Source organism: Epinephelus lanceolatus, chromosome 3 (genome assembly GCF_041903045.1).
Source record: "Epinephelus lanceolatus isolate andai-2023 chromosome 3, ASM4190304v1, whole genome shotgun sequence".
NCBI classification, from domain to species: Eukaryota; Metazoa; Chordata; class Actinopteri; order Perciformes; family Serranidae; genus Epinephelus; species Epinephelus lanceolatus.
In genome coordinates this window covers 30,322,787-30,350,634 of record NC_135736.1, presented here as the reverse complement: position 1 = coordinate 30,350,634, position 27,848 = coordinate 30,322,787, and the positions used below count along the sequence as shown (strand labels likewise).

Sequence of the window (27,848 nt, the reverse complement as noted above, 5' to 3'; positions counted from 1 at the left end):
TGCAATAGCTGCACAGTGCAGAAGCTTACCATGAAGAGAGAAACATTTGGTGTTGGGACTGAAATGAAAGGGTGTCATCTTAAAACACATCACCTTTAGACTCTTAAAAGACTCGTCCATATCCATGTGTCAGACTCAGACTCGTCCATGCTTCAGATTCATACCTTCATACGAACATTGTTTAACCATTCCATCTAACATTTTTGGTCATTGGTAAATACAGTACCTGGTAGATCCAAGTCATACAAGAGTCAGGTTTCTAATTACAAGACTTTTTGCTTTAACTTTATGTACAACACAGAGCTGTCAAGATTTAGTGTTGACAACTTCTGCATGAGCAGAGTCGTGTAGGTTTTTTCTGGCAGTGGATTTAATCAATTTATGAGCAGACAATACATTTACCATTATTTTGCAATCATATATGTATGTATGCAGCTAAGAGGAACTGAAATAATCGCTAAGAGGGCAACAAGTTACCATCCAACTCATAATTTGGAGTTAAAATAGTCCTTTAATTCTAAGGTACCGATAATCTGCTCTGTATATTATTTGTAATTCAGTCTCTCCTACTCTCTCAGTCAAACACTGATCTCTGTAATGGACCCTATATAACAGTTCTTCTATTGATTTCTAACATTTTTCCTCAAGTCAAACCTCAAAACTGTCCTCACTGCTCACAGCACTTGCTTCCTGCCATGGGTCTGGTTGACATGATGCTTCAAGTTGCCTAAGATGATGAAGACATCATTCACTGACTGTAGACCAGTGATTTTCAGGAACCATTATTTACAATATATTTCCCATCACTGCCGAAAGTTTTTCTAAAGCATACTCTGAGTTTTTGGATTGATTTCCTGCCCTCTAAGAAGCTACTTTTCCAGTGTTTACAGAGACCTGAAACTGGTTTGAAATAGGTAATCCATCTTAATAGAACTTCTGGTCTGCTCTTAAAGTGACCTTATCAGTGCATGATAATGCAGTTATAAACAGGAACTTTAATTAAACTCTTCCTCGTTGGTACAAGTGCTTATACAAATCTCTGCTATCCAAAGTTTAGACTCAGCTGCCAAAGACATTTCACATGTTCGAGCTAAGGTTCAACTCAAACCAGGAGACAAACAATAAGTAAACACTGATGCCATGAATAGAATCATGTTAATTTAGTTGTGTCTTGGACCGCGGACCCTGTCAGTTTGTTTGACCATATGTATTACAGGTATATTCACGTGTATACTCAACCAGTTCTCATCCCCAGGGCGTAATATACGGCAGCTTGGTCAGTGGCCTTCAGTGTCTGATCCTGATGCATAAGACACCATTTTCGCATCTTTAAATCCCCTTTTCCACTGGATAAAAAACCCCCACTAACATCTGGCTTTTGTATTTGATGGGAAAGGTTGCAATCATCAACATTCATTCCTAAGACAAACGACTCTGTAACAGTCATACGCATTTAACGCCCCTAGCTCCGATCGGCTCTGATTAGCAGTTATGGAAATATGACAGCCAGGTGGGCATGCAATTTTTCACCCTGCTGTCCATATCCATCCAAGCAGCGCTCAAACATCATTCAAAATCAGTCAGCACCAAAAGAGAGACTGAGTAAGCGACAGATATTAAAAAGAAGTACCTACCGTAACATTTCCACTGTCCTCCATACTGCACCCTATTAGCACAGTTTTTTCCGACACATTCATGACACCGAATGTGAAACACCAATTAAAAAACAGAAAGGCATACCCAACTACTGTCAATGGGAAAAGAGTAGGACTATCCCCGACTAAGAATTTTCCTAGTCGACCAATAGTTGTCATTTAGGGCCATTAGTCGACTAGTTGCCCACATGTTTACGATATTAATTTAATTATTGAATTACATACTTTGAGCGAGGTGACACAATGGTTTGAGTTCAAGGTCTGAGAAAGAATATTTTAAGTAACATTGTTAACACTGTGCTACATTACAGAGAAATACAAAACCGTGCTAATGAACCTCCTAATCCCACATTTATAAAAACTTGCTACTTTTGGTGGAAAAATGGGTATAAGAGACACACCAAGCTTTTACCTACTACACCCACTTGTGACAATGATGTATAATAAAGAGCTAGAATGTCTGGATAGGGTGGGAGGGAGGTGGTGGTGGATGGGTCAAACAAACACAGGACTTTCACCCAGGGGACCACTGTTCGTGTTGGTGTGAAACCAAAGTTAGCGCTGACTTTTTACATTAATCTCACATGGCTTACATGTCACGTGGCATACATCACGTCAAATATGTCATGTGACATAGTTAAGTAACTTTCAAAACAAAATTCTGTAACAAACATGCTTATTTTAACCCAAACCATGATTTTTTTATAAACCTAACTAAGAAGTTTTGTTAAATAAATCTAAAGTAGTTCCCAAAACCTTCATTTCTTGTGAACATGGAAGTTTAGTTTGAAAGGACACTGTAGCATGGAAGAAGTGGAAACTGACATGCCGTCCCTTAACATGTACCTTGGACTGGTATACTGTAGATTAGAAATAGGCTTTTTGTGTATTGCTCAACTAATTATACACTGCCTGGCCAAAAAAAAAGTCGCCACCTGGATTTAACTAAGCAAATAGGTACGAGCCTCCTATTGGATAATTACTGCATGGGCGATTATCTTTCAGCTGGCAACAAGTTATTTAACCCCAACTGGTGCAATGAGTTGCTTCTCATTTCCTAAACAACCATGTCGAAAGATACATCCCGTGGTCGTGGAAAAGATGTTAGTCTGTTTGAGAAGGGTCAAATCATTGACATGCATCAAGCAGAGAAAACATCTAAAGAGATTGCAGAAACTACTAAAATTGGGTTAAGAACTGTCCAACGCATTATTAAAAACTGGAAGGATAGTGGGGACCCATCGTCTTCGAGGAAGAAATGTGGCCGGAAAAAAATCCTCAATGATCATGATCGGCGATCACTTAAACGTTTGGTGAGATCAAATCGAAGAAAAACAACAGTAGAACTCAGGGCTATGTTTAATAGTGAAAGTAAGAGCATTTCCACACGCACAATGCGAAGGGAACTCAAGGGATTGGGACTGAACAGCTGTGTAGCCTTAAGAAAACCACTAATCAGTGAGGCTAACCGGAAAAAAAGGCTTCAATTTGCTAGGGAGCATAAAGATTGGACTCTGGAGCAATGGAAGAAGGTCATGTGGTCTGATGAGTCCAGATTTACCCTGTTCCAGAGTGATGGGCGCATCAGGGTAAGAAGAGAGGCAGACGAAGTGATGCACCCATCATGCCTAGTGCCTACTGTACAAGCCTGTGGGGGCAGTGTTATGATCTGGGGTTGCTGCAGTTGGTCAGGTCTAGGTTCAGCAACAGTATGTGCTCAAAGAATGAGGTCAGCTGACTACCTGAATATACTGAATGACCAGGTTATTCCATCAATGGATTTTTTCTTCCCTGATGGCACGGGCATATTCCAAGATGACAATGCCAGGATTCATCGGGCTCAAATTGTGAAAGACTGGTTCAGGGAGCATGAGACATCATTTTCACACATGGATTGGCCACCACAGAGTCCAGACCTTAACCCCATTGAGAATCTTTGGGATGTGCTGGAGAAGGCTTTGCGCAGCGGTCAGACTCTACCATCATCAATGCAAGATCTTGGTGAAAAATTAATGCAACACTGGATGGAAATAAATCTTGTGACATTGCAGAAGCTTATCGAAACAATGCCACAGCGAATGCGTGCCGTAATCAAAGCTAAAGGCGGTCCAACGAAATATTAGAGTGTATGACCTTTTTTTTTTGGTGGTGACTTTTTTTTTGGCCAGGCAGTGTAGTTAAAACTATGGGCCTGCTTTGACAAACAGTTTTGGATGTAGAGAGCATCAGAAAACATTTATGATTTCAGTTTACTTGTTGTCTTGTATTGTTCCTTGAAATTTTGGCGATATGGCTTCTCTCCTTGTCTACATTTGGATTACAGATTGTGCCTTTTAAAAAGGTTTTTTCTTTGGCAGCAACTCTTGAATCTGATATCTTCCCACATACTCTTTATGTATACAAGATTTGTGTATAGTTGATGTACCCAGAAAAACATCAGAATTATCCTTTTAACTGTTAAATTTGTAAAGCTGCTTGATACAAGTCACAATATTGAGCTGCAAAAGAAAAATAAAACACTAATCTTTGTTAACCTCATTGTTGGCAAAGCAGATTAAATGTAATATACAGGGCCATAGAGCTGCAGGTGTGTTGATGCACTAATGAGTTTATATCTATAGGTTAAAAGACATTAAATGACAGATGGCTTTGTGCCATTCATCCAAGAAAACTGACGCGAAAGTGAATTTGTGAGTGACAACTGGTGATGGGAGAAATCGGTCAACGTGGTTTAAGCGTCTCAGTTTCTGCAAGTCAAATCCTCGCATGCTGCCACCTCCGCTATTGTGGCTCTACTCTCGCATTATGAATATTTCATGGCGAGCATCTGACACCATGCCCAGAAAGATATTTCAAGGTTTTTTTTCTGATAGAAACCCTGGGGTTAGAGAGTGTCACAGAGGCGTGAAGTCAGTCTGTGGCCCCCAGGCGAAGGATAGGATTTATGATGCACCGGTTGATGACATCAGGTGGATATTTTCATTCCTGAGCAGAGAGCCCCTTTGTCCTCCCCGACTGATAAACCATTGAGCTGTTCGCTGTTTGTTGTCACTCCTCTAAAGATCTGTCTGTGGTGTTCTGTTGAGTAGAGAAATGATTTCAATCTGCTCAGAGTGCAAGCTGTGTTTTGACAAACTGTGACCGGTTTCCCTGTCTGATCAGTGTGGAGCTGGAATGACTAAGCAGGGGGGAGTCTGCTTGGATTAGCTCTGTCTTAAATGCTGCCTTTAGCATGTTACATTGCCCACTGGCTTTCTCCTAACGATATCTCTCTTGTTTTCGTCTTTGTCGAGTTTCACCTTCCAGTTTAACTAAAGCCTACTTATGTAATTCCTCATTTTAGGTTGCTTCAAGTGAAATATTAGTCTTATGACTCTAACGGGATGACTTTAATCCTTGTTTTTCTTTCTTCTTACAGAATAAGTTTGCCTAGAGAGCTGACCTTACACTGTTATTGTATGTGCCTCAGCTTAATTAAATAAAACCAAATTAACAGCCTTGGATTTTCCCATTCAGTTTATATAAATGGCTTAGTACAGTAGTGTTCAACCTTTTTGGCCTTAAACTCCAATTATGCTTCTTTGAAGATAAACATCTCTGTGAATCGATGCAGAATAGCGTGTTTTGGTCACACCTTCTAATCTCAACCATGCATTGTGTGGACCTGCACGTCATCTCCTGCTTAATTTAGAAACAGAGCTCCAAACGAACATAAACAGTCTTGATACCAGAAACTGCCACACCATTGTATAATTATTGTCATATATCTGTCTACTTGTGACCCTCTCCACCAGTAGTATATGTCCAGCTTGACCAAAGAAAGATGCTTTTGCTTTATTTCAATATACCCCCGAAGCAGTAAAGGTATCCAGTAAATCACAAGACAAATAAACTAAGATTAGAGGAAAGACTGAAAAAATAAACAAAACTTTATGCAGCAGAAGTCTGTTGTTACTGCTTTCCACTCCTGTTAATCATCTCGCAAACCGACATGACGTATGGAGGGGACAGAACTGCTGGTTTCAGAGGTACTTCTCCCCAGTACCCATTTCAAATGTATTTTTTAATGATACCCCTAATGTTACTTAAAGCCACAGTGTGTAGGAATTTCTCCCATCTAATGTTGAAATCATATATTGCATTCAAACAGATGGCGCACTCTAGCGCCTCACTGTTTCAAACATGTATTGCAACAACTGTAGCCCCTGTGTACCAAAAAGCTATGATAACACTGATGAAACCATGTCATCCGATGCTACATGGAGTATTCATTCAGGCTCCTACACAGACACACGCGACATGAGTTGACAAACCCCCTCCTCACCATGCTGGCTGTGTTTACAACGTAGGACTGTTGGGGCGGATGTAAATTGAAACAAACCAATCACGTCTTGTCCTTTGACAACTGACAAATGGCTCAACCTCACACTCCTCATCCCTCTCCTCGCATTACTGCGCCGCTAACAGCTGTTAGTGGCCAGCGGCACTACTGCCGCATAACAAAGTCCCACTCTTTGAGCATAATGCAGGATCATGTATTATGCAGCATCACGGGAGACGGAATCCTCGTCGCCAAGAAAGTGCAAAAGGGAATCAAAAAGGCAGCGTGACCGGCGAATTAAAAAAAAACAAGGGTCAGCATTGGGGGTTGCCTTTCCCAGGTGGAGAGAGCTGCTGAAGGAGAAAAGTAATACAATCACAGGCCAGCGCTAACAGCGGCTAACAGCAGCTAACAGCTAACAGCGGCGCAGTGATGCGAGGAGAGGGATGAGGCTGTTAGCGACTGGCCGCTAACAGTGGCTAACAGCCAACAGCGGCGCTGGCCTGTGATTGCATTACCATTCTCCCTCAGCAGCTCTCTCTACCTGAGAAAGGCTACCCTGATGTGGGCCTTCGTTTTTTTAATTCGCCGGTCACGCTGCCTTTTCTATTCCCTTTTGCGCTTTCTTGGCGACAAGGATTCCATCTCCCATGATGCTGCATATGCATGATCCTGCATTATGCTCAAAGAGTGGGACTTTGTTTCAAATTTGCCAGGGTAGTAGCGAAGCGCCTCTTGCTCCTCTCCTTCGGCTCCTCAGTCACGCAGTGCTAGCCTGGCTCTCAACGAAAACGTCAAAGGCGGTGCTGTATGTCCCTTGCTGGCGGGTGTATTCTCAAGATGGCGAAACGTAATGGAACCCCACAGATGACTTACCCGCACAATGTACAAACAAATCCGAAATTCTCCTTTTACGAGAATAAGTCAGATTATTGGTGGAAGTAATAGTACACCAGTGATGACATATTTATGAATGCAGACATCAATTTTTGCCAATAAACAACTGAAAATGTTACACAATGTCCCTTTAACATTGAAAAAATGGGAGTCTCCTGGATCATATAGCATTCCTCCAGGAGTCCTTAGGAAGTTAAAGTATCAAGTGATTCCCAAGAAAAAAGATGAGATTTGAGGAAAGTCTGAAAAAATAAGCAATAAGCACTTGTGATTATTTCGGCTTTGTTTCTGGGAGATCATGTCCATTTGAAATACTACAATACCCAAGAGTCTTGGGTGTTGCTGCTGTGGAAAAGAAGCCAGTCAGGGGCACAAATCAGAGCTGTAGCAAAGTCAGAATGCATTGTCCTTGCAGTTGTTTTTGCAAAATATATAACCATAGTTATCATCTACAATTTACCCAAAATCTGAGACTTGATTAATTTAAATGTTAGCTTCCCCTCGCCGTTAGTAATGCACGCAATGGAACTTCTGTGATTGGATGTTTCTTACGAAGATGCACCTTGAAAGTCAAGGTCTACTTTTATGCACAGTTTTTATTGAACTCTGTCTCATATAAATACGTGTGTCTCAACAACAACAATGTGGTGGTGGATACAAAATGTTATAAAATGACGTCCTGGCAACATGTAGCAATGCCAATGCAAAATAATTGAGGATCTTCTGTCATGGTAGAAACACAAATTAACTACTGTAAAACTTAAATTAGTAGTGCGGGCTATTATTTGCTTAAATCACTGAAATCAACAGGCTTGTATATGGCACAGACCTTTAATTCCTTTCACACAAAACTGCTGCTCAGCAAAGATCAGAAAATACAATGAAATTGTTTATTTAAACTATTATGAATATTACCTGTTTAAAAATTAGGCTTTAGATAATATATTAATCACAAATAATTCATTTGATCTAGTTTTGACAGGCAGCGCATCAGAGAGAGAGTGAGTTACGGCACTTGAGGATTACAGCACCCAGCATACTGACACAACACCTCTTTATCCTGTTTAAACAATACTCACAACTTGGATTATTGTTTATGAAAAACCCTTTTGATTCTTTTGATCTGAGGACCCTTACAGACCAAAGCAATATGAATAACTTACAGGGTGATTGAGGAATTGACACATGATTTGAGGTAGTGAACAAGCTGGTTTTATACATCCGAAGAACTTCTATGAACTGCTTTGCAACCACACCAGGCCTCTAACTGAGACAGGCTTTTATTTATAGAATGTGTAGCCATGCTAGGCTAGTAAATAGACCTGGCATTTAATCAGGACAAGGCTTTTAATTTAAGTTTTAGGGTATTAAGAGTGAACAAGTCTGTGTAGGACAGGTGGGAGTGATGGATGAATGGGTCACACAAACAACCTCCTTTCAACCAGGCATGCAAAAAAGTTAGTTACATGACATACATGACTGTATGGACTTTATGTAACTATGCATACACAGGTACCCTATGTAAAAACGCAAAGTAAGTTTACGCCACTTACATCCTGTACATAGTAATTTTAACCAAAACCAAGAGCTTTTTCTTAAATTCAGTGTTTGTCTTTTCCTTTCCAAGCTGTTACCATTAGTAATAGACATTCCAATGTTATTGTTTTCATCTTGCCAGCGAGTAATTTTAACACATTTCGTGCCCACCACCATGTAATGCGTTGTTCAAAGGTCATGTCCATTTCACACATTTCTGTGAGACCGTGTTGTTTTATTACAGTTTTACGCAACTCGCATAAAATGCAGTTGATCATCTTTTAACCTTTTATTCATTCAGGAAGTTTCACCATGAGCCAAGCTCTCTTTTGCAGAAAACACCCACTGAATTACACACACTCACACCTGGAAGCTGCCCAGTACAACCACAGTGCGACCTGCTGGCCACAGCAGCTCCACGAGAGCAGTTGGGGTTAAAGGCATTGCTCAAGGGCACACCACTGGTGGTAATGAGGCAAGGCAAGCGCTGTTTCCTTAACTTTACCCTCCCAGATTATCCTGCCGGGGATCAAACCGCGACCTTCCGGTCAAGAGCCGGCTTCTCTAATGTTATACTGGCCGCTTTGTGCAAATAAATTAATTAAGAAAGTTGTCTAAGCTGTAGAGGTGCTGCAACTGTGGGTGACTAACATTGTCACTGGAAAAAACTGGGAATCTTACTTCCGAAACAAACGTCTCTCATGTGTGTCAAAACCAGCATCTTTTGCTTATACGCTCTGAATAATAAGTAGCAAAAATGTATAAGCAGAGTAAAGACACTGCACTCGACAGGTGCAAATTGAGTGCACATATTCAAACTCTTACTGAACCAAAATTTTTGTTACTCACTGAATTTGATGCACAGATTGATTTGACTCAAGTCTCCATTACGTGAGTGCAATTAAAGATTGAACTTCAGTTGTGTGTATTTTCTAATCCTAACCTAAATATTATGTTGATTTACAGTAAATATGCAGAGCTCTGCATATAGACCTTCTGAGTTTAAGGGCTCCCACACAGATGCTGAGAAATCTGCTCAAAACAAGAAGGCCTGCTCCTACTTTGCATTTCAATTTAACATTTCAGAGAACTGGCAGCATGTTGCCTCGCTTAGCCCTCGCTTCGTTACACCCACATGGCTTCTCGCCGTGCTTGCTGACGTCTTCCGCTGTTCAAAGGGCTGCAACTTGGCTGAGAAATTGGGGATTTCCATACCAGATCCCTCAGGTATCTACACACTCAAACGCGTGTCCTGCTCATCTTCCCCCTCATCCCCCGCTCCCATCCTGAGACGCCTGCCCTTCTCCCCGCTCACACTGCTCTGATTTCCCGTCTCGGAGCTCAATTGACCTCGCCGCTGCATCTCTTTGTTTTGTTTTCCTGAAATCTCAGCAGCACCTGAAAGCTTCTCCGCTGTCTCCCATACAGGGCTTGCTCCCAGAGGAGAGTTAGCTTTGTAGCAGCCCTGTGTAAAATTGCTTTACTTGGACAAGGGTACTTAGGTGAAGCTAATTGAAATGGAGGCCGGCACTGTTGTACTTAGTAGCAGGTAGGTGATCCCGGCTACAGACGGCAGCCTCTGACCCAAGGGTGCTGCCTCGGTATCTTCCTACGAGGGTCGGCTCAGCCTCCGTCTGTGTGGGCAGAGATTTTCCATGCATGATAAATGGAAGAGGCATGGCGTCTGAGCGCTGTTTCAGCAGCAAAAAGTCGCTCCCTTTTTAGCCCAGATATCTCTCTCACTGTACGGGTGCATTGTGTGAGACTGTGTTCAGCATTATAGGGTGAGATAATTCTAACTAGCTACTGAGTTAGTGCTCTTATTAAGGCATACCATGCAATGTAGAAACACTAAAAGGAAATATGCATTCTTCAAGGCCTTGTTTCTGCACCTTATTTTTGATGAAAAATGCTGATAAATTACTGGACAAAAACCTCCTGAGTAGAAGCATTAGTTATTGATATAAGCATTTTTTAATGAAGATGCTTGTAAATATTCAACCCCTTTAAATGCTACTGATTTGCTTGGAGGAATACATTTGTGAGGAAACTGCTTCCTGTATTATGTGTAGTGGGCATAAAAATTACTTGATTTAGCACACTGAGTATCCTGTGTTCTTAGATTTAGGAAACCTGGTTATGGTTAAATAAAGATGGTTGGTTAAAGATTTAAAGTCAACGCGCCCCATCTTGTGTTTTTTTGACCAGAGAAGAGATTGAAGGAAAAAAACAAAATTCAGGTTTTCACTGGTGAAATGAACGGTTTACATAGAACTGAAATTTGTCATTTATTTGTTATAATTGATAATAAATATATCAATACATTTGCAGCAATTTAATCTACAAAACATTATCTGAATATGAACTAGGGATGTACCATATTGGATTTTTTCCCAGTATCCGATATGCCAATGTAACAACTCATTTGACCTATAACCGATAACCAATATTGATATATCCACATTTGTAGCTAATCCAAGTTTCATGATCATCAAGTCTCTTCTGTAGTGAAATTAACATCATATAATGCATGCGTACACTTACAGCATCATGACGGCCCACTACTAGATGGAAACATGAAATACGATGTTTTTCAACGTATGTAATATTTGTCAGTTGTACAAGATAAGAAAAAGCATGTTGGCCAATTCCGATATTTCATTTTAAAGCCAATATTGGCAGGTACAGATGATGTGCCAATATTATTGTGCATCCCTGATACGAACCACGCGGCAACCTTCAGGGCTGGAAAATGAAGCCAACACAGAAGTGCCAAAAACTGCAGTTCTTTGAACGGCCACTTGAGGCTGGCTCTAGAAGCCAGTCAATCCCCATAGACTCCCATGTTAAAATGTCCACGTTTACAGCAGAAATAAACATGTTTAGACCCTGGTACATAAATTGGTTTCGGTCTCTAAAGCTAATCTCTTCCGTCATGACAACTGCACAGGGGGTAAACTCTCCCGTTTACATTTTATTAAGGCTTAAAGTTAGGCATAATTAAGGGCTGGCCTCTTTGAGTGACAGGCTGTCTACTGATAGTGTGCACTCCTCCACAGTGCCAGCATCTCGCCCAAAAATGGTCCCAAATATGGTCACAAAATACCAAGATGGCGACAGCCGTCATGCCGTACTCGAGGCTTCAAAACGGGAGTCCACAAACCAATGGGTGACGTCACAGTAGCTACATCCATTATTTTTACAGTCTATGGTATGAACATCATTTTTAGGAGATGAGGCTGAAACATTCACAACACTTTATTTTAAGTGCCCTCATTAAGCTTTTACAAGCAGAATATAAACATTGTATGCAAATGTGTATTAGTGTACTTAAAATATGACTTCATAGGAGACATTATATTCTTGACTGATATAAGTGTTACCTAAGTATTTGTGTGCTTTCATCCATCGTCTTCGTAGTCAAAGGTGATGTCATTAAACTCGTTCCTGAACACTTGATGAAAAACTTTAACAGGTGTCCTACGGCACGGTGGTCATGATGCATACTTTATAACCCCAGTATCCCCTGTTTGACTTCAGCCTTGCTGCTTGGTGTGTATCTCACACTCTATGTTTCCTGCCTGTGTCTCATCTGCCAGTATCCGCAGAACGTAACATAGTTCACATGGTGTTTGCACAGGAAAAGCTGGTTAATATCCCAAGATTTGAAGGGTAAATTCATATTGATCTCGCATAAGGCGGAAATCTGGAGTTGCACTACTGTCAAGGGTTTTAAACTTTCAAGCATCTTGCACTTTGAGACACGCCCTGACTGGTGATGTCACTGCCTCGGTGGATGTTTTACGTCGGCGGCTGATAAAAAAACATCTGCTGTCACTATTTTCATTCAAAAAAATTACAATACCAGTACCATTAGAGTGCTACTGATACCAATACAGTACTTCATTTTTTCTACTTTATTTGATACCCATCATGTGAATAGAAGCATTCAGTCACGTTAAATGCCACCATACTTGGGAACTTTTTGGTGGCATCTCGGCACGCTCCGTCAAATACACTTCACCACATCACAGACTGTATAGGTTACAGTTGCTGCAGTAGAGGGCCAATCACACATTGCATTAAATTGAACACTTGTGGTGATTGGCTGTGAGCAAAACCATGAAAATAGTCTTTTTTTCTAGGTCTGGGTACAAAAAGGATCAAATACAGGTATCATTGGAATCAAGATGTTTCGATTCTACTTTCAGTTGATACCTTAAAGGTGTCAATACCCAGCCCTAGACACCACTGACTGGGGCGTGTCCGAGGGAGAGCAGGAGATTGCAGCAGTGTGATTCAGTGTGTATTTACCCTTTTCAAACATTCGACTGTTTCCATCAACATATACTGACTTCCTCATAAAGTGACTTATTGCAGTGCTGGCCCAGTTATACTGGGCTCGTTCCGTTTCACTGTCCACTCAATGGCTCCCTCACTGTTTGATAAAAAGTGTATTTTCTGAAGCCACTGAGGCTTGGCCTGTCTCACTGCAAACCCACTCCTATGGAGGGCTAGTAAAATATACGTCCTACAGGAATACTGCACTGTAATTACATTCCCCTATTAGCATACGGAGGCTTGGAGTCACACTGCACTCAGCCTCCAGCAGCACTTTGCCATATGGTCCGTCTGCGCTTCTCAGGCGATATTTGGCAAGACTCTTGCAGAAGGTCAAATATCAAGTCAGAGGACTGTGCCAGAATTGCATCTATGCTAATTGCTCCCTCTCTCTCTCTCTCTCTCTCTCTCTCTCTCTCTCTTCCACCGCTCCCTCATCCATCTCACACGCTCCTCGCTCTCTCTCTCCCTCTCTGTCTCTTCTCCCTCTCCTCCTCTCCCACTGAAGTAAGTAATCTGCTTTAGGATGTTTCTGAGATGGAGATGGATTTGGTTTTCCTTCGCTGCCCCTCAGCCTAATCTCCCCCCTGTGACCACCCCGCCTCTCCCAGGCACAGCTCCTAAGCACACCATCATACCAGCCCGCCCCCCCACCTCACCCCACCCCAGTTCATACATGCCTAGTCAGCAAAAAACTCCCAAATTCCTCATTACTCACAAACATCCGCAATACACTTAGCTTGATTTGCTCGCACGGGTGCCTGGTGCAAGGACTGGACCTTGAATTAAAAGATTGTAGCTGTATAGTATTTCAGTATTAGAATGTGATCACGACACTGGTGTACTTGAGTCCTTTGTCTGCGTGCATTAGTGTGGTGAGCATATTCAAGTGGGGCAGATATCTGAATGCAAATGCTATATAGAGAAAAGATGCTAAAGAAATAGCTCATGGTATTCCACTTACTTTGTTAATATCTTAAACTTAAAGGCCTCCATGGAAAATCAAACATGCTGATCATCTGTGTAAAAAAATGAGCTGAATAAAATTGCTAGTAAATGTCTGCAAGGGTCACCAATATACTGAAAATTCATTGTCAGGCTTGTGTATAACAGACCACAGAGACTTTGATGTAACGTTGATTCTTAAGAGAGTATAATGCTGATGTAAACATGTGAACGGATTGATGATAAATACTCATATATCCTATACCTTGCCTTTTTTTTTTAATTTAAAATCATCATCATCATCATAATAAATTGGATGATGTAGATACGTTTACTAGGAAAATTACAAGTCCAGCTTTTATGGTGCCTGTGAAAAATGAATGGTATGTAATGACAGTGTGTGTGTGGCATTTGTGTACTTACACAACCACAGGCATTGTATTTCCTGTCATTGTGCTGGCTGGCTGCCCGATGATCTCATATTTCTGTAGTGATGATGAGATGGTTCTGAAAAATGAAAATAACCATATTCAGCAAAAAACTTCAAGACACTGAGCACGTTTGTTTAAGCGTTTTAAGACAAGGACTTCAGCGTTATTTTATTTAAGGCTGTCAATATATCAAAATACCAAAGAGAACTACAGTCACAGTAAGAGACAAAATAACTGCAACCATCTGAGAGCAATTTGATTTGCACTTCTAAGTATCTTTTTTTTCTCACTTTATTAATTCTATCTCTATGGTTCACAGTGTTATTATCATATTCTGAGAGTAACTGTGAAAGTTATAATCTGACAGAACTGTGAAAAATTAAATCTTCATTGATAGCTTTTAATTAAAAACACTGTTGGCTGTGACCATTCTGTGGGATCAGTACAGAGATCGGTGAAGAAATATATTTGTTTTTGTTGCACAGACATAAGTCAGCATTGTTACTAAACTAAACATTCCCCAAAAGGCATTTTTTAATTCTACTATAAATCAAAGGAAAAGCAGCCGAGCTGATTTCTAATATTTGTTGGTTTATTTGTTTTATTTGCAGGGAGACATTGTCAGCATCGACAGTATTAAGATGCTTTTCTGGTGTAGAAATATGTAAGAATTATTAGTAAAACATACTTTAAGTATCAAAAGTAAAAGCACATGATTCAAAATTGGTTCATGTAAGTGTTCTATAATTTTGTATTACAGTACTGGATTACTACAACTAATAGGGCTGCAACTAACAATTATTTTCATTGTCGACTAATCTGTTGATTATTTCTTCGATTAGTCGACTAATCATTTTATTGAACTATGTGTTGTTGAAAAATGTCGGTCTTTCTCTCCCAAACCCCAAAATTATGTCATCTAATGTCTTGTTTCATACTCACACCAAAGGGTTTTAGTTCACCGTCATGGGAGAGCGTGTAAAGCTGCCAATATCTGAACGTAAGAAGCTGCAATAAGAGTATTTGGGGTACTTTTACAGTACTTTTCTATGAAAAATGACTCAACCCCATTAGTCGACTACTAAAATAGTCACCGATTATTTTAACAGTCGATTACTCACCGATTAGTCGACTAATCGTAGCAGCCCGAATAACTAATGCAGTCATGTCTAAGCAGCATTTTGCTGTAGTAGTTGGTTAATGTGGTTTTTATTTTGACTTTTATTTAGACTATAACAATAGACAAATATATATATATAGGATATATAGGACAAAGCCTTTATACATGAGGCTTTTGACCATATAATACAGTGTTATTTATTACAATGCGTTATGAAAACATTATGAAAATTTCATATCTCAATTATAGTGACCAAAATTATCACAGTATTGTTGAAATGTGCTAGCCTGGAAATCCAGACCCAAATCTAGAAAGATTTAGGGTCTGGCTATGAGTAATGAAAATGGCCCAACTCGAGGGGCGGCACCAAGCATGCATTTGAAAATATCACTGCACGCAATTGGATAACACTACGACCAATCAGAACAATACACGGGGTGACGTAAACGCTTAGCTACCAGCAGAGCTAACTGGTAGATTAGACTCTTGCCGTATCCAGTCGGCAAAACAGCAAAAATGTCCTTCTTGCAAAGGAAAGATTCGAGCGCCGTCTTCTGTTCCTCTTTTAGAGAAAAAGCCAAGTCTAACTCGTTCATTGTAGCGGCCAAAGCCATTTCAAACAACTGGTGTTCATCCGTAGCCATCTTGCAATGTTTACTGACTGATTCCGGACTTTGTTGTCGCAGCGCTGTCGTCATCTGTTTAGCTCGCCTCTGGCCCGCCTATATCAGATACACCAATGTGATTGGTGCAGCTCAGTTTCATGGGCATAGGTAATGAGCATCATTACTGATTGCCAGAGTGACTCGCTGAGCAAATTCAAATTGTGCTCTCGCAAGAACTCTGGATTTCCAGGATAGAAATGTGATGAAAATGTCAAAAAAGTACTTTATATTGAAAACTACAAATAACCATAGCAGCACTTTTTGATTGCCTGCCTGTAAATGTTAGAATGATTACCAAATCAATACCATTATGTAAACATATGATAACCATATTAAATGCGCATTAATCAACATTATGGAGCCTGCCTTTGAAATGCTTGCTACAGTGTCTGTGTCACTGTAGCTGAAGACAAGGGACCAGTAGCATCACTGGGTTGGCCTGCTGCACGCTTACTTTGTAGACAAGGTACTGTAATAGCAAAACAAATGCACAATGCATATTATGAATGAATGAAAATGAATGCAAGAATGGACCATATTTACCATGGGTTTTTCAAAGCTTGGTAATCAAACATGGTTTTAATGATAATTGAAATTTTAAACGGTAATACCAACCTTTTGGAATAATTCTGCGGGTTGTGATAAATAAAATCTTAATATGTAAAGTAACTAGTAACGAAAGCTGTCAAAAAAAATGTTGGGCAGTAAAAAGTAGAATATTTCCTTCTATATTATAGTGAGGTAGAACTATAAAGTAGCATGATATTGAAATACTCAACTAAAGTAAAAGTACCACAAGAACCACAACAAGCAAAACCTGGCAAAATGTTTAAAAAGCAAATGTTAACTGCCTCATGTTATGACTTTAAGATGGTTTTATCCATTGTGATGTACAGCATGCGCACTGTACCTTTAATTTTTTTTAATTACCTGGCCAGTGACAATTAATCACTTCCATTAATTGATGTATTCAGTGCACTTTTGGCTGTAAACAACTAAGCTACAAAGCAGGACGTTGATGTCATTACAGCCTATTCCATTACAATCATCTCACTTAATTACTTATCATCGCCAGAATTAATGTTATTGCCGATCGTTGTTTGTATATGCAGGTAATGTTCAAGGTTTAAGCGCGGAGCAGAGTGTGTTTGCGTTACGGTGTTGTGATGCACGACTGGGGACAGTGGCTTGTGGATGACTAGATGAGTGGTCTGTCCGTGATAGCGGCCTTGGAGAGGTACCTTTTATAAACGGCATTGGGTGGCTAGAATATTGGCTACAAGCTTCAAGATGAGATTTCAACCCCCACCCACCAACGCCTGTAACAGCGCAGGTGATGGATTGCTATACCTTCCAGGTTTGAGCTTGGCAACGCCCCAATATTCCTGCAGAATAAAGTGACAGGCAATATATAACACATCAGTTAAGGCTGACTGCGCCGCTGAAACTTTTTCCCCCCCTCCCTCTCCCTTCTTGCTTAGACCTGGAGATCGGCCCTGAATGTTTGGCTGGATCCCAAAGTCGTCCTCCCTTGACTCTGATGAAACATGCTCTTTCCTCACTCCTCTCTTCCCATCTCTTCCCAGTTTTGTCCGCCTCACCACCAGTTTGCCTTAAAAAAATAATCAAAGTCCTTCCCCTGCATGTTGTCATTTTATATTGAAATGATCACAGACTTCACTTTTCTGACTGTAGTTCTGAGGTGTCAGATTTATTTGGCGCTTCCAAGGTGCGAGGTGCTGGTGGCGAAAAAAAAAGAAAACAAATTGGCTGACCTGGATTTGCACACAAATCTCGCTCGCAGTCTTGATGCTGTGTGAAAAGTGTTTGTAATTATCTTTGAAGAAAAAAAGAAAAGTCAGCGTCCAGACAGCTAAAGCAGTGTCAGAGGAGAAAGAGGAAGGGGGACAGTGGTATTTATTTATATATATTTTGTTTGCAGCCTATCAGAGCTGCATCCAAAGGATTGCGGTTATGAAAAGTGGCCTGGTTCCCGGTCTGTAAGTTAATAAATAATGGGTATTGTCAGGGTAATGTATGGGCCATGTGCTATAATGAGCATTCTGAAACACATCAGCACACTCCTACAGGCTGCTATTCAACCTGCCCAGTGCCTCTGTCTCTCCCTGAGATTCCCTGCTCTCCGTCTCCCCCATATCTGTCTCTGCCCCTGCTTCTATCCGTTCCATCTGTACTCTGATTTTTCTGCCACACTACACATTTTTTCCAGGATACTTTCTCATCTCTAACACATTTTTTTTATCTCAGAGTATGAGGAGCTTCTTGAGAATTCCTAGACAGAAAAAGAGAGAAAGAGAGGGGATGGGGGGAGAAGACGAGTTTGAAGCTGGCTGGAAAAAAAAATTCCACCCGCAATTATGGTGAATTAAAAGTTTTATGATGTTGTGCATGCTTGTGTGTGTGCCTCGAGTGTGTGTGTGTGTGTGTTGGTGGGAGGGAAAGAGGGGAGGGTAGGGGGGCTTCTGTGACAAGGCTGGCTGGGAGCATAGAGCTGAGGGTTAGTGCCAGACATGTCTCAAGAGAAACCGGGGCACATTTGCAATCACCCCGAGTTCAAAAGGGTAATTTATTCACAGTCTGTGGTTAAAGTAGGGCTGCTCAGAATGCCAGTGGGATTCTGCCGGGAAGCAGAGTAGTAGAGACACATTATTTTCATTTTCTTTCCCCTTCTTGTTTTTTTTTCTTCTCCTCTGTCTCTCTCTCTTGCTTTTCCCCCTCATCGTCCTCTTCATCGCCTGTTGTTGTTTCTGCGAGCCCTGTGTGGCGTCTTTTAACACACGCCGGCGAGCATATTTCACTTTTACACTCATCCGCATTGACGTCCTGGTGCTGATTGAATTTTGAGGCGCTGCGGCGTCTGCCATTATCATCCTCATCGTCTTGAGTGGTTTATCTCTGGCCCCAGCTCAGTGTGACGCCAAGGCTGCAGGGGAGAGGAGGGGCAGAGGCCGGGGCGGGGGGGGCGGGGGGGGGGGGGGGGGGGGGGCGGGGGGCGTTTGACGACTGTTCATGTGTTTTTATTATTTGTGTGGAAAAGATAGGATGGACTGGCCTTAACCTGGATGTTTAAGATTGTGGCTGGGGGTTTATGTTGTTTGTGCATACATGTGCCCCTTGCAGAGGTTAGAGCAGCCTTTACAGATGCTGCTTCAGTCGGTTTCTGATTCAATGTCCCATTCTAGCCGGCGCCTTCTTTCTACCACCTCATCTCAATCAGCCGACGACGTGGCTTCAGCATTAACTGCACCTGCCAGGTTCAGTTAGGATCACAGGGTGTCACGGCTGCCCAGAGACCTCACACTGCCTTGCCAGAATCCGCAGAGAATTATTCCACCACATGTCAGTTTTACTGTGTCGTTATCACCGAAAGCCACCGGCAGACACTTAGAATACACTGCCTACTGTGCTGGTGTGGTGGGGTTAATTTGAGGTCTGGAGAAATCTCTTCCTCCTCCTTCAGTCAGTTCAATACTCGGTCGTGTGCATTCATTGCCAGAGCGGGAAATTGTCTTTCCCTCGGTGTGTCGTTGTAGCCAGGTTGTTATGTATGCTCTGCTGCAGAGGCAGCCGTGTTGACGTGAGGCTGAGCTGCTGCCACAGCGTCTTGATTTGAGGTGAAACCCTGGTGTCGCTCCCGTGTCCCTGGCGTAACACTATCAACCCTTACCTTCTCCCCACCTTTCTCTTTTTCCTTCTCCCTTTATCTCTTTTATCCCCTCTCCGTCTCTCCCTCCCTCCCTGTTGTTTCTGTATTCTTGTGTCTTTTCTCCCCCTTACTCTCCCTGGCGGTTGATGGAGTGATTTTGAAGGCGCATGCAGGTGGGGGAGCAGACAACGCAGAGCTGTGCTAATTGAGCCTTCTTTGTGCCTGGTCACTGCAGTGTGCTGAGGCGAGGAGGCCCGGGAGTGAATCCAAGCAGCACTCAAGAGCCCCACTGGATCGATAACGCGGGAACTTAACAAAACAGAGACATGCCGAGTGCCCAGATCAGGGTCATTATTGTCTCTGGCGAGCCGCACTTCCACCAGGGACTGATCAATGTGAGAATATGGATCAAGATAAACATTCTCACCTCTACTTTCTCTCCTCTTTGCCTCGGCTCTCAGAGCATCACGTTCTAGACCGGGAGAGCTAAGGCTGAAAGTGCCCCTGTGGCTGCACCATGTCCAATGCGGATGTGCTTGTCATATCCAAAACATTTTAAGTACACTCACTTGTTGTGTTCTCTTCCTTGTGGCAGACTTGTCGTAGTGCTCTGACAGACGATGTTGATATGTTTTATAGCATGCTCCTAAAAATCACTGTGCTGTTATTTTGAGGAGTGTGTTTGTTGAGATTCACTAGCTTGGCTTTATATGTAACCTACAGATTAGTCTTATTGTCTTCTAGGCTTTGTGTCTTTGGCTCAATACTTGTTGCTACAAATACCTGGTAGCATCAGTATGTAGCCCCTTTACTATTTAAGAAAGTTACATTCAGTTGCCAGTTTATTAGGTACACCCAGGCAAATTTAATGTAGTCTTGAGGCCCAGACACACCAAACTGACATCCAAGATGTCAAGCCAACTGTTGCATCGCCTCACCCAAAAAGTCGCAGTTGAACACACTGCAAAGACAACAGACAACAGACAACTAGCATGTACATTTTGCGTGCTCGCACAGCAGCAAGTCTGTATTCGTCATTCAAAAAGGAAAACTGGAAGACAGACAGTTAGCCAGTTAGCATATTAATAACACAAGCTGATACTGAAAGAACAAAGGATATTTACTGTGTGTTAGCAAACATAGCAGAAACAATTTCAATCTATATCTGCTGAGGAGCTCAAAGGCTAAGAAAAGAATGATCTTACCTATAATAACAAATCTGCTTCGATCTCACGCCCTCTTGACTTTCCTAGCTTTAATTTCTCTTCTTGTACATTGAGCTGAACTACCGGTCAGATTTTACTTATCAATGGGCTGCGGTGACTGGAACACCGATTCAACATGCTGAATTGGCTGGAGAAAAAACCAACAAGGGTCGACTACTGCAGGTCACGCCCATTAACTAGGGCAACAAATCAACACGGTCTCACTCCGAAGTTGTTGAAATCAGGTGCTTGCGCAGAGACTTGCGGCATCAGACACCAATTATCAAAGCCATCCTTTAACATCGGCATAATAGGCTATGCGGCCGGTTGCTGTTATACTTTAATGGCACTTGGCAGCGTCAGGTGGAAACGCAGCGGAATAAGAACGAAAGTTAAAGTAGCAAGAGTCCAAGTGGGGCAGGTGGGAGTGGTGGTTGATGGGTCCAACAAACACCAACTTTCACCTGGGAGAGTGGTGTTCGTGTCTCGTAAGAACCCTGTTCTTTTTACCTAAATCCAACCATGTGCTTTTGTTGCCAACCGACGCACCCAGGGTACCTTGCGCATCTTATCTGGACATGGAAAGTCCATGACCAAACGTCAATATGTGACGAGGTTGGAGCAAGAAAGTGTTGGACAAACCGATGGCCCAATATTAACCGACAGCTGACCGTCATCTTGGTGTGTCACAATAGTCCTGCAATAAAATCCTACCTTCATGAAGGTTATAATGTGGAAATATTGATTTAAATATATGGTCAGTTTGGCAACTGCAGTGCTGTTGACTTGTGTTGTACTGATAGGTGTTTCTATCATTTTTTCCACTCTCTTTATATCAGCGAGGGTCGTCTACATAACAGAAACACATCTCTGTAATGTCATTGAACTTAGATATCTAGCAGTAGTTTGCTTGTGCAATCTCCACTCATGATGCATTTTATTGTTGTATAATTCTGTGGTTTTCTCTCCACAAGAAAACAACCAAGAACTGTAAAGTGGTAAGGTCATACAGTACATCATCCACGTAAAGCTCAGGGACATGGTTATGTGGTTGTTGTCTGGAGCCTTAGAGGGAAACCATTGTTGAAAAGACTTGATCACTCTTATTCTACAGTAGATATTCAACCTATGAAAACTGCAATGGATTGCATCAAACAAAATTTATCAATTAAACAAATTTTCCTCGATGTTTTCTGGTGGTTCAGGTGGTTGGGAAACTCATGATGTAACCATGGTTAAATGTGGCAGTGTTGTTTTATGCTACTCATCCATCATTTTCTGTTTTTCTCTACTATCAGATATTTGTAAAAAAGCAGAAATTACATGAAAATGTATTTGTCAACGCCTAATTGCATTGCAAAATGATAAAACACATTTGAAGATGCTAAGGTGACATAATAGGGGGGCAGGCATCAGCTCATTGCAATTAAGCCAAAAAAGAAAACATGAGATCTGTGAGAGCATCTTGACCCTTTAAAGCACGATGGCATTTCATTTCATCCGTGGCTTTAAATTGGTGATGATGGTATCCTGCTGCTCTGGGTCCCTCCATTATTCACTTGAAAGGATAATAGTAATTGCCTAATGTGGTGTGAAAAAATGGTAAATGGTTGCTACAGACATAGGAAGGAATGTATGTGGCCAGATCTAGTGTGATGAGGTGAGGCAGCACCTTCAGGTTCATTCAGGTTCCCTCCCCAGGGACTTTAGGAAGAGTGTCCTAAAATGTGTTCACGGTGGCATCATCTGTTGTTTTAGACCTAATGACTGAACACTTGTTGTGATTATTAATCCCACAGGTAATGTGACTGGGGACTCGAGGATGATTTGTTGTTGTAGTCGGAACTTTAATAAACACGAGTGCCGATAGCCTTAATAACTGAGGCTTTGCAGACCTTTTTTTGCATTGTATTAGTTCCATGTTTCTTTTAATTAATTGTTATTGAGATTGTTCCACGAAGTTGAATAAGCCATTATTTCAGAGGTCTGTTATGTAAAGCCTGAATCACTGGCTGGTGCTCCTGATGGTGTCATTGGCCAAATTCACATTTGTTAAATTAAAATGATCTCCACAGACCTTTGGTCATATATTCATCCAATATTTCACTTTTGTTTATATAGAAAATCTGAAACAACTGAAGAGCTCTTTGTGAATAGTGTTGTTATACAATTGTCTACATTTTATAAAAGTTCCAACTACGGCCGGCACATTATCAGATTACTACAGACTACATGATTATCGCGGCCAAAAGAATTCACAATAATGACATTATCATGATATCTATGTACATTTTGAAATAATAATAACAGTCAAATTCAACTTTACACTTCTTACACTAAAAATATCACACTAAGAATACATGGTGGGCAGGTTGAGAGGGAGAAAAAGCAACAATGGAAAGAAACTGAAATTATTTAAGAGGTCCTGGATTATTTACAAAGTATTATCATATGTGTCTGGTTAACACTATATCAGTATTTCATTTTTGAAACATCACAATTATCGTCAATACCGTGATATTGCGACTTTCCAAATCAAAATTTAAACAAAAAAGAAAACAAGGTAATTTCACTGTAACTGTATAAATACTGGGTGACATGCTAAATGTGGCTACATAGGAGTGAAAAAGTGTCATAGCTAATGCTGGACATACACTGTACAGTCATACATGACACTTGAGTGAGGTGGATGGAATGATCATGACAATATTTTTTCTAATATCAGTATATTACAATTGCATGTGGCAAATATGCGTAAAATTGATGAAAATATCTGATGCACATTTAAATCGACTGTGTTCCGCTGTTATCTGAGGCTGTAACTTGCTTGCGCTAAAGAGCAATAAACAAATATGCCCTCCCATGTTCGCAGAGCCTCAAAATGCTTTTGTTGATGTTTAGTTTCCTGTATGATGCTGCGTTCACATGGAATCAGGCAGACAGCAGACGGACATTACTTTCTGGACAGTGCATGAAAAACAAACAGTCTGACGGAATGGCAGGGCAGTAAAGCAAAACACACATGGTGATATGTTGCGATGGTGATGCTGTGTTGTTTACAAAGAATGGAATAAAATATAATAAATAAAATAATTTTGTATTCACTACTTTGTCATTTTTCTAGTAATTTCCATTCATTGTCCAGATCGCCCGTGTTTTCGCCTTGTGTGATGCTACTTAACATACGGTTGTAAATTCTGTCGCACAGGATGGCAAAAAGTCAAATATTTTATCATCACTGCTGCTGGTGTTCTCTGCCAGACTCACCTCATTTTATCTCCCTGCTCTCTTCCACTTAAATGATATCCAGTTTGCTGATTACTGTGTCGTGATTCCATGTGAACGCAGCGTTAGACCCCAAAATGCAGGAAGTCTTCATGTTTGAGAGGCTGTGAGAAACTAATTTGTGGCATTTGTTTGAGAAATGACTTGAGCAACACATTCTTACTCCCAACTCGTCACATATTGCCGCTTGGTTTGTGGACTTTCACACCCACTTACGCGCTAGGTGTCCTGGATGCGTCTGTTGTTGGTGTTCTGAGACACTGTGTCAATTTCTGCTTGTTACATGCATTGTGTCTTTTCAAAATACACTACCATTTTCAAAGGAAGTGTTCAGTTTCTGCTCGTTAGGTGATAGTCTTTTTCAAAACAAACTTACAATGTTGGTAAAACGCCGCATATTTACGTTTATTTCATTGTGCAAGGAACACGTGGTTAGGTTTAGGCAACAAAAGCATGGGGTTTGGTTGAGAAAAAAAATTGTGGTTTGGGTCTACGTTCATTCAGGAAGCAAACACCTGCCTCCTGGGTGAAAGTCCACCATTGTTAAAACGATCCACCACCCCTCCCGCCCACCCTAGAGGAACTTTCCAGGTCCTTAAATTACACTGTTGTCCAGTGGTGCTTCAAACTGACGCTGCCTAATGGCGTAACATACCTTCACAAAATTCTGCCTGATTTTCATCTGTGTCTGACACGGAAATCAATGTCCAAGTGGTGCTATTTGACGACTCTGGGTTGACTTCAGCAGTTTATCAATCATCAAAATTGTTGCTCATAAATTTGCAGCTGATCAACTGATTGATTGATTGATTTGTTGTTTTAGCCCTGCTGTTATGCATCACATTAGACAGATGTCTACACGTGTAAAACAAAAAATCTAATAACTCATTGTATTTACTGTTGAATTACAACTGCTGGGAACATGATATGATCACATATTATTAAATTATTGTCCGGTCCTGCTGTACACTGTAAATAATATTTACACGTGGTCCATAAACCGTATAAGCCTGAGTGTAGGAGGCTGTCTGGTGCTAAAGCTCTCATCAGCATGCCTTTAAGGAGCCACAGATGACACTTGGTATTAAAATGTCAAATTGCCTTCCACTCAGACTAAAGTGATTTTAGTTGTGATTATGCACTATTTCCCCCCTGTCAACAGCAGAAAAAAATAATCAAAAAATGTGCTAATTGGTCATGGGGATTGGTGGGAGACTTCAGTATTTTATGTCTTTGACTTCCAAATGAGTTTGGGAAAGGAGAGGCTGTCACTCTGGCATAGAGGTTTTGGGGAGGAGGAGGAGGGGCGGCTGTTGGCGCGGGCTCAAATTGAAATGATGCACTGTTCCCCCTCACTGCGGCTAAAGCTCGCAGTAATTAAATGCCTCATTGTTGCTTCTTGGGAATTTGTATTGAATATTTCATCCAGCATAATGATTATTTGGGTGTGGGTGGGACGTGGATGTAATCACCTTGGCTGGCTCTTTGATGAAATACTTGGTTTGGTGGTTGTGCTTTATAGCCGCTTTAAGTGCCCTTCTGGGTTTTTACTTTACTTAATGTCCGTGCTATTTCACACTGCTGTCATCCAGCTCTGGTTCTGATATTATTGATTATTGGCTTCCAAATCTGTCTGCAATTTCTGAATGTGTGCATGCTTTGTTTTGTAAATTGCAGAGACGTGACAATGACATGACCTTGAAACCTGCAAATTAAAACCTGTCCTTCACATTTTGTCGCCCACAGAGGACGCCGGTCAACAACGGCGAAGCTTTTCGGTGGTTCTTTTAGAGAGGCGAGCCATGGCTGCCCCCATCCAGCCGCAGGAGGGCAGGTGGGACTCTTGACTCTCTGCCAGGAGCACTTGATGGGTTCAAAGAGCCCAACGCGCCCAACACACTTGGGGAGGACGAGAGAAGAAAAGTGGACAGACAAAAAGATAAATGAAAACATAATGGTGTTGTTTTAAATCTGTAATTTCCTTTTCTGTGTAATTATTGTACCTTTTGACAGTATCATAATGTATATTTTTGGTGTCTATGAATGTGTTTTCAGTGTTGTGGCTGTAGGTTTACAGCCAATCCTATGTAAAGGACTCAAACAGACAATCATACAATCATACTGATTCCGTCAAACTGAAGAGGCCACAAGGATTGATGATATAACAAACACAACACACTTTACTCTGGAGCAATAATCTATTCTGTTGATTATTCTTCAAGCTTTCTTTTCTTTTGACTCTTTGAATTACTTTATCAAACTGAATCATCTTCTAGTTCTGTCTTTTATTTCATCCGGAAACCATACTTTCTTAAATGCCACGCTATTGTTAAGACCGTCGCTGGCGGTGTGATGTGTTGAGAACAATGACGTGAAGGACGGCAGCGGTGCTTCTGTGACGAACTCGTTGACGTGTTTCCTCATTTGAGTGGACTCACTGCGGAACAGGGCACATTGTCTTGTGTGGTGAGTTGCACTTCTTTAAAAATCCAATTGGGCATCATCTGATTGTGACAGCATCAGACGTTAGTGAGTCACACTGCTGTCTGGAGATCATATTCTCAAGGATGATCTCTAAGTCCATGTTTTTAACAAAACCAAGTGGGTCATCAAACATGATTTTCTTTTTCCTCTCACTAAAGGTTGTAACTGTCTAAAAGGTAGAGAGTAATGCCAGTAAAGGAACTGTATGTTATGTTGAAAACATTCAAATTTAGAATTAATTACAGTATGCTATACATATTTGACATATCAGATGTTGTTCTGGAGCCGAAGGATAGTCGGGACTTTTCTCCCGCAGACTAAATGATGGTCCTTTCTCCTGCAAAGTAACGATAACACATTCCAAAAACAAAATTATTCAATAAGTTACTCATTGTCTTAAACCCTATTGTTGCATGTGTAAATGTGTTTTGGTTTTAAAGATGACTAAGAATTTGTATATTGTTGTTGTGATGCTTTTATGTGTTAAAATAAAAAAAAAATGACTTCAGTAAAAGACATCTTGACAGTAAATGTTTGATGTGGCGGAATCACCGAAGATAGGGAAAATAAATCCACCAATTAAAAAATATAAAAAAGGAAAATCAGTGATCAATTATGATCACCTGATTAAAGAAGCATTTCCTTTTTATTTTTTCCTCCCACAAAGCATCAACAGAAATAACAACCAGGAGGAGACGGGAGGAATGTAACAGCATTGGTTGCCTCCCCAGTCACGTAGTCCCTTGAATACTAAAATGTTGCACGGAGAAGAGTGGTTCCCAGAGGCAGCAGACTTTAAAGGACTAGTGAAATCCCATGTGGTTTGTCATGCTGGAATGCTCTTGGGGGGGGAGAACAGGAGGGTGGGGGGACGATGAGGGGAAGCGGGTGGGGTGGGGTGGGGGGATGAAGCGAGACAGGCTCCTGAGATAGCTTGAGCGTCTGAGCGATTGCTGGGTCTTTGGGTTTCAGGGGTAGGTTGTGGGAGTAGTTATGGGAAGATGGGGTGGGAGGGAGAAAGAGGACAGAGGCACATTTGGGGCGGTAGCTGAGGTGGGGAGGGCCGTCAATGCTGAGGAGAACGAGCAGAGAAGGAGGAAATCATCCGGGACCGACTTCTCCCCTGACTGAGCACGCTTGCCATCACCCAAATTGAGCTGCTGACTGGTTAGGGCCGGCAAGGAAGACGACTTGAAGTGCTCCGTGTTTGGTGGCAATGTGGCGTCTGAGGCGCCCAATCCCCCCTCGCTGGTCATCAGAGGTTGATAACGTGCATCAGGGGTACGCTGTGGCTCG

The 27,848-nt window shown here is 41.4% G+C and overlaps 1 protein-coding gene and 1 long non-coding RNA gene across 2 annotated transcripts in view; one reads left to right on the top strand and one right to left on the bottom strand.

Moving 5' to 3' along the window:
* cxxc4 (CXXC finger 4) overlaps positions 1-27,228 on the top strand; it is a 38,951-nt gene extending 11,723 nt beyond the window's left edge. The window contains exon 3 of the mRNA XM_033623300.2: positions 25,815-27,228. Coding sequence (XP_033479191.1) covers positions 25,815-25,859 — 45 coding nt within the window. The 3' untranslated portion in view covers positions 25,860-27,228. The remainder of the gene's footprint in view (positions 1-25,814) is intronic.
* LOC144462471 (uncharacterized) overlaps positions 1-27,848 on the bottom strand; it is a 185,346-nt gene that overhangs the window by 41,964 nt on the left and 115,534 nt on the right. Inside the window, exon 5 of the long non-coding RNA XR_013490764.1 lies at positions 14,119-14,202. This is a non-coding gene — a long non-coding RNA (uncharacterized LOC144462471). The remainder of the gene's footprint in view (positions 1-14,118; positions 14,203-27,848) is intronic.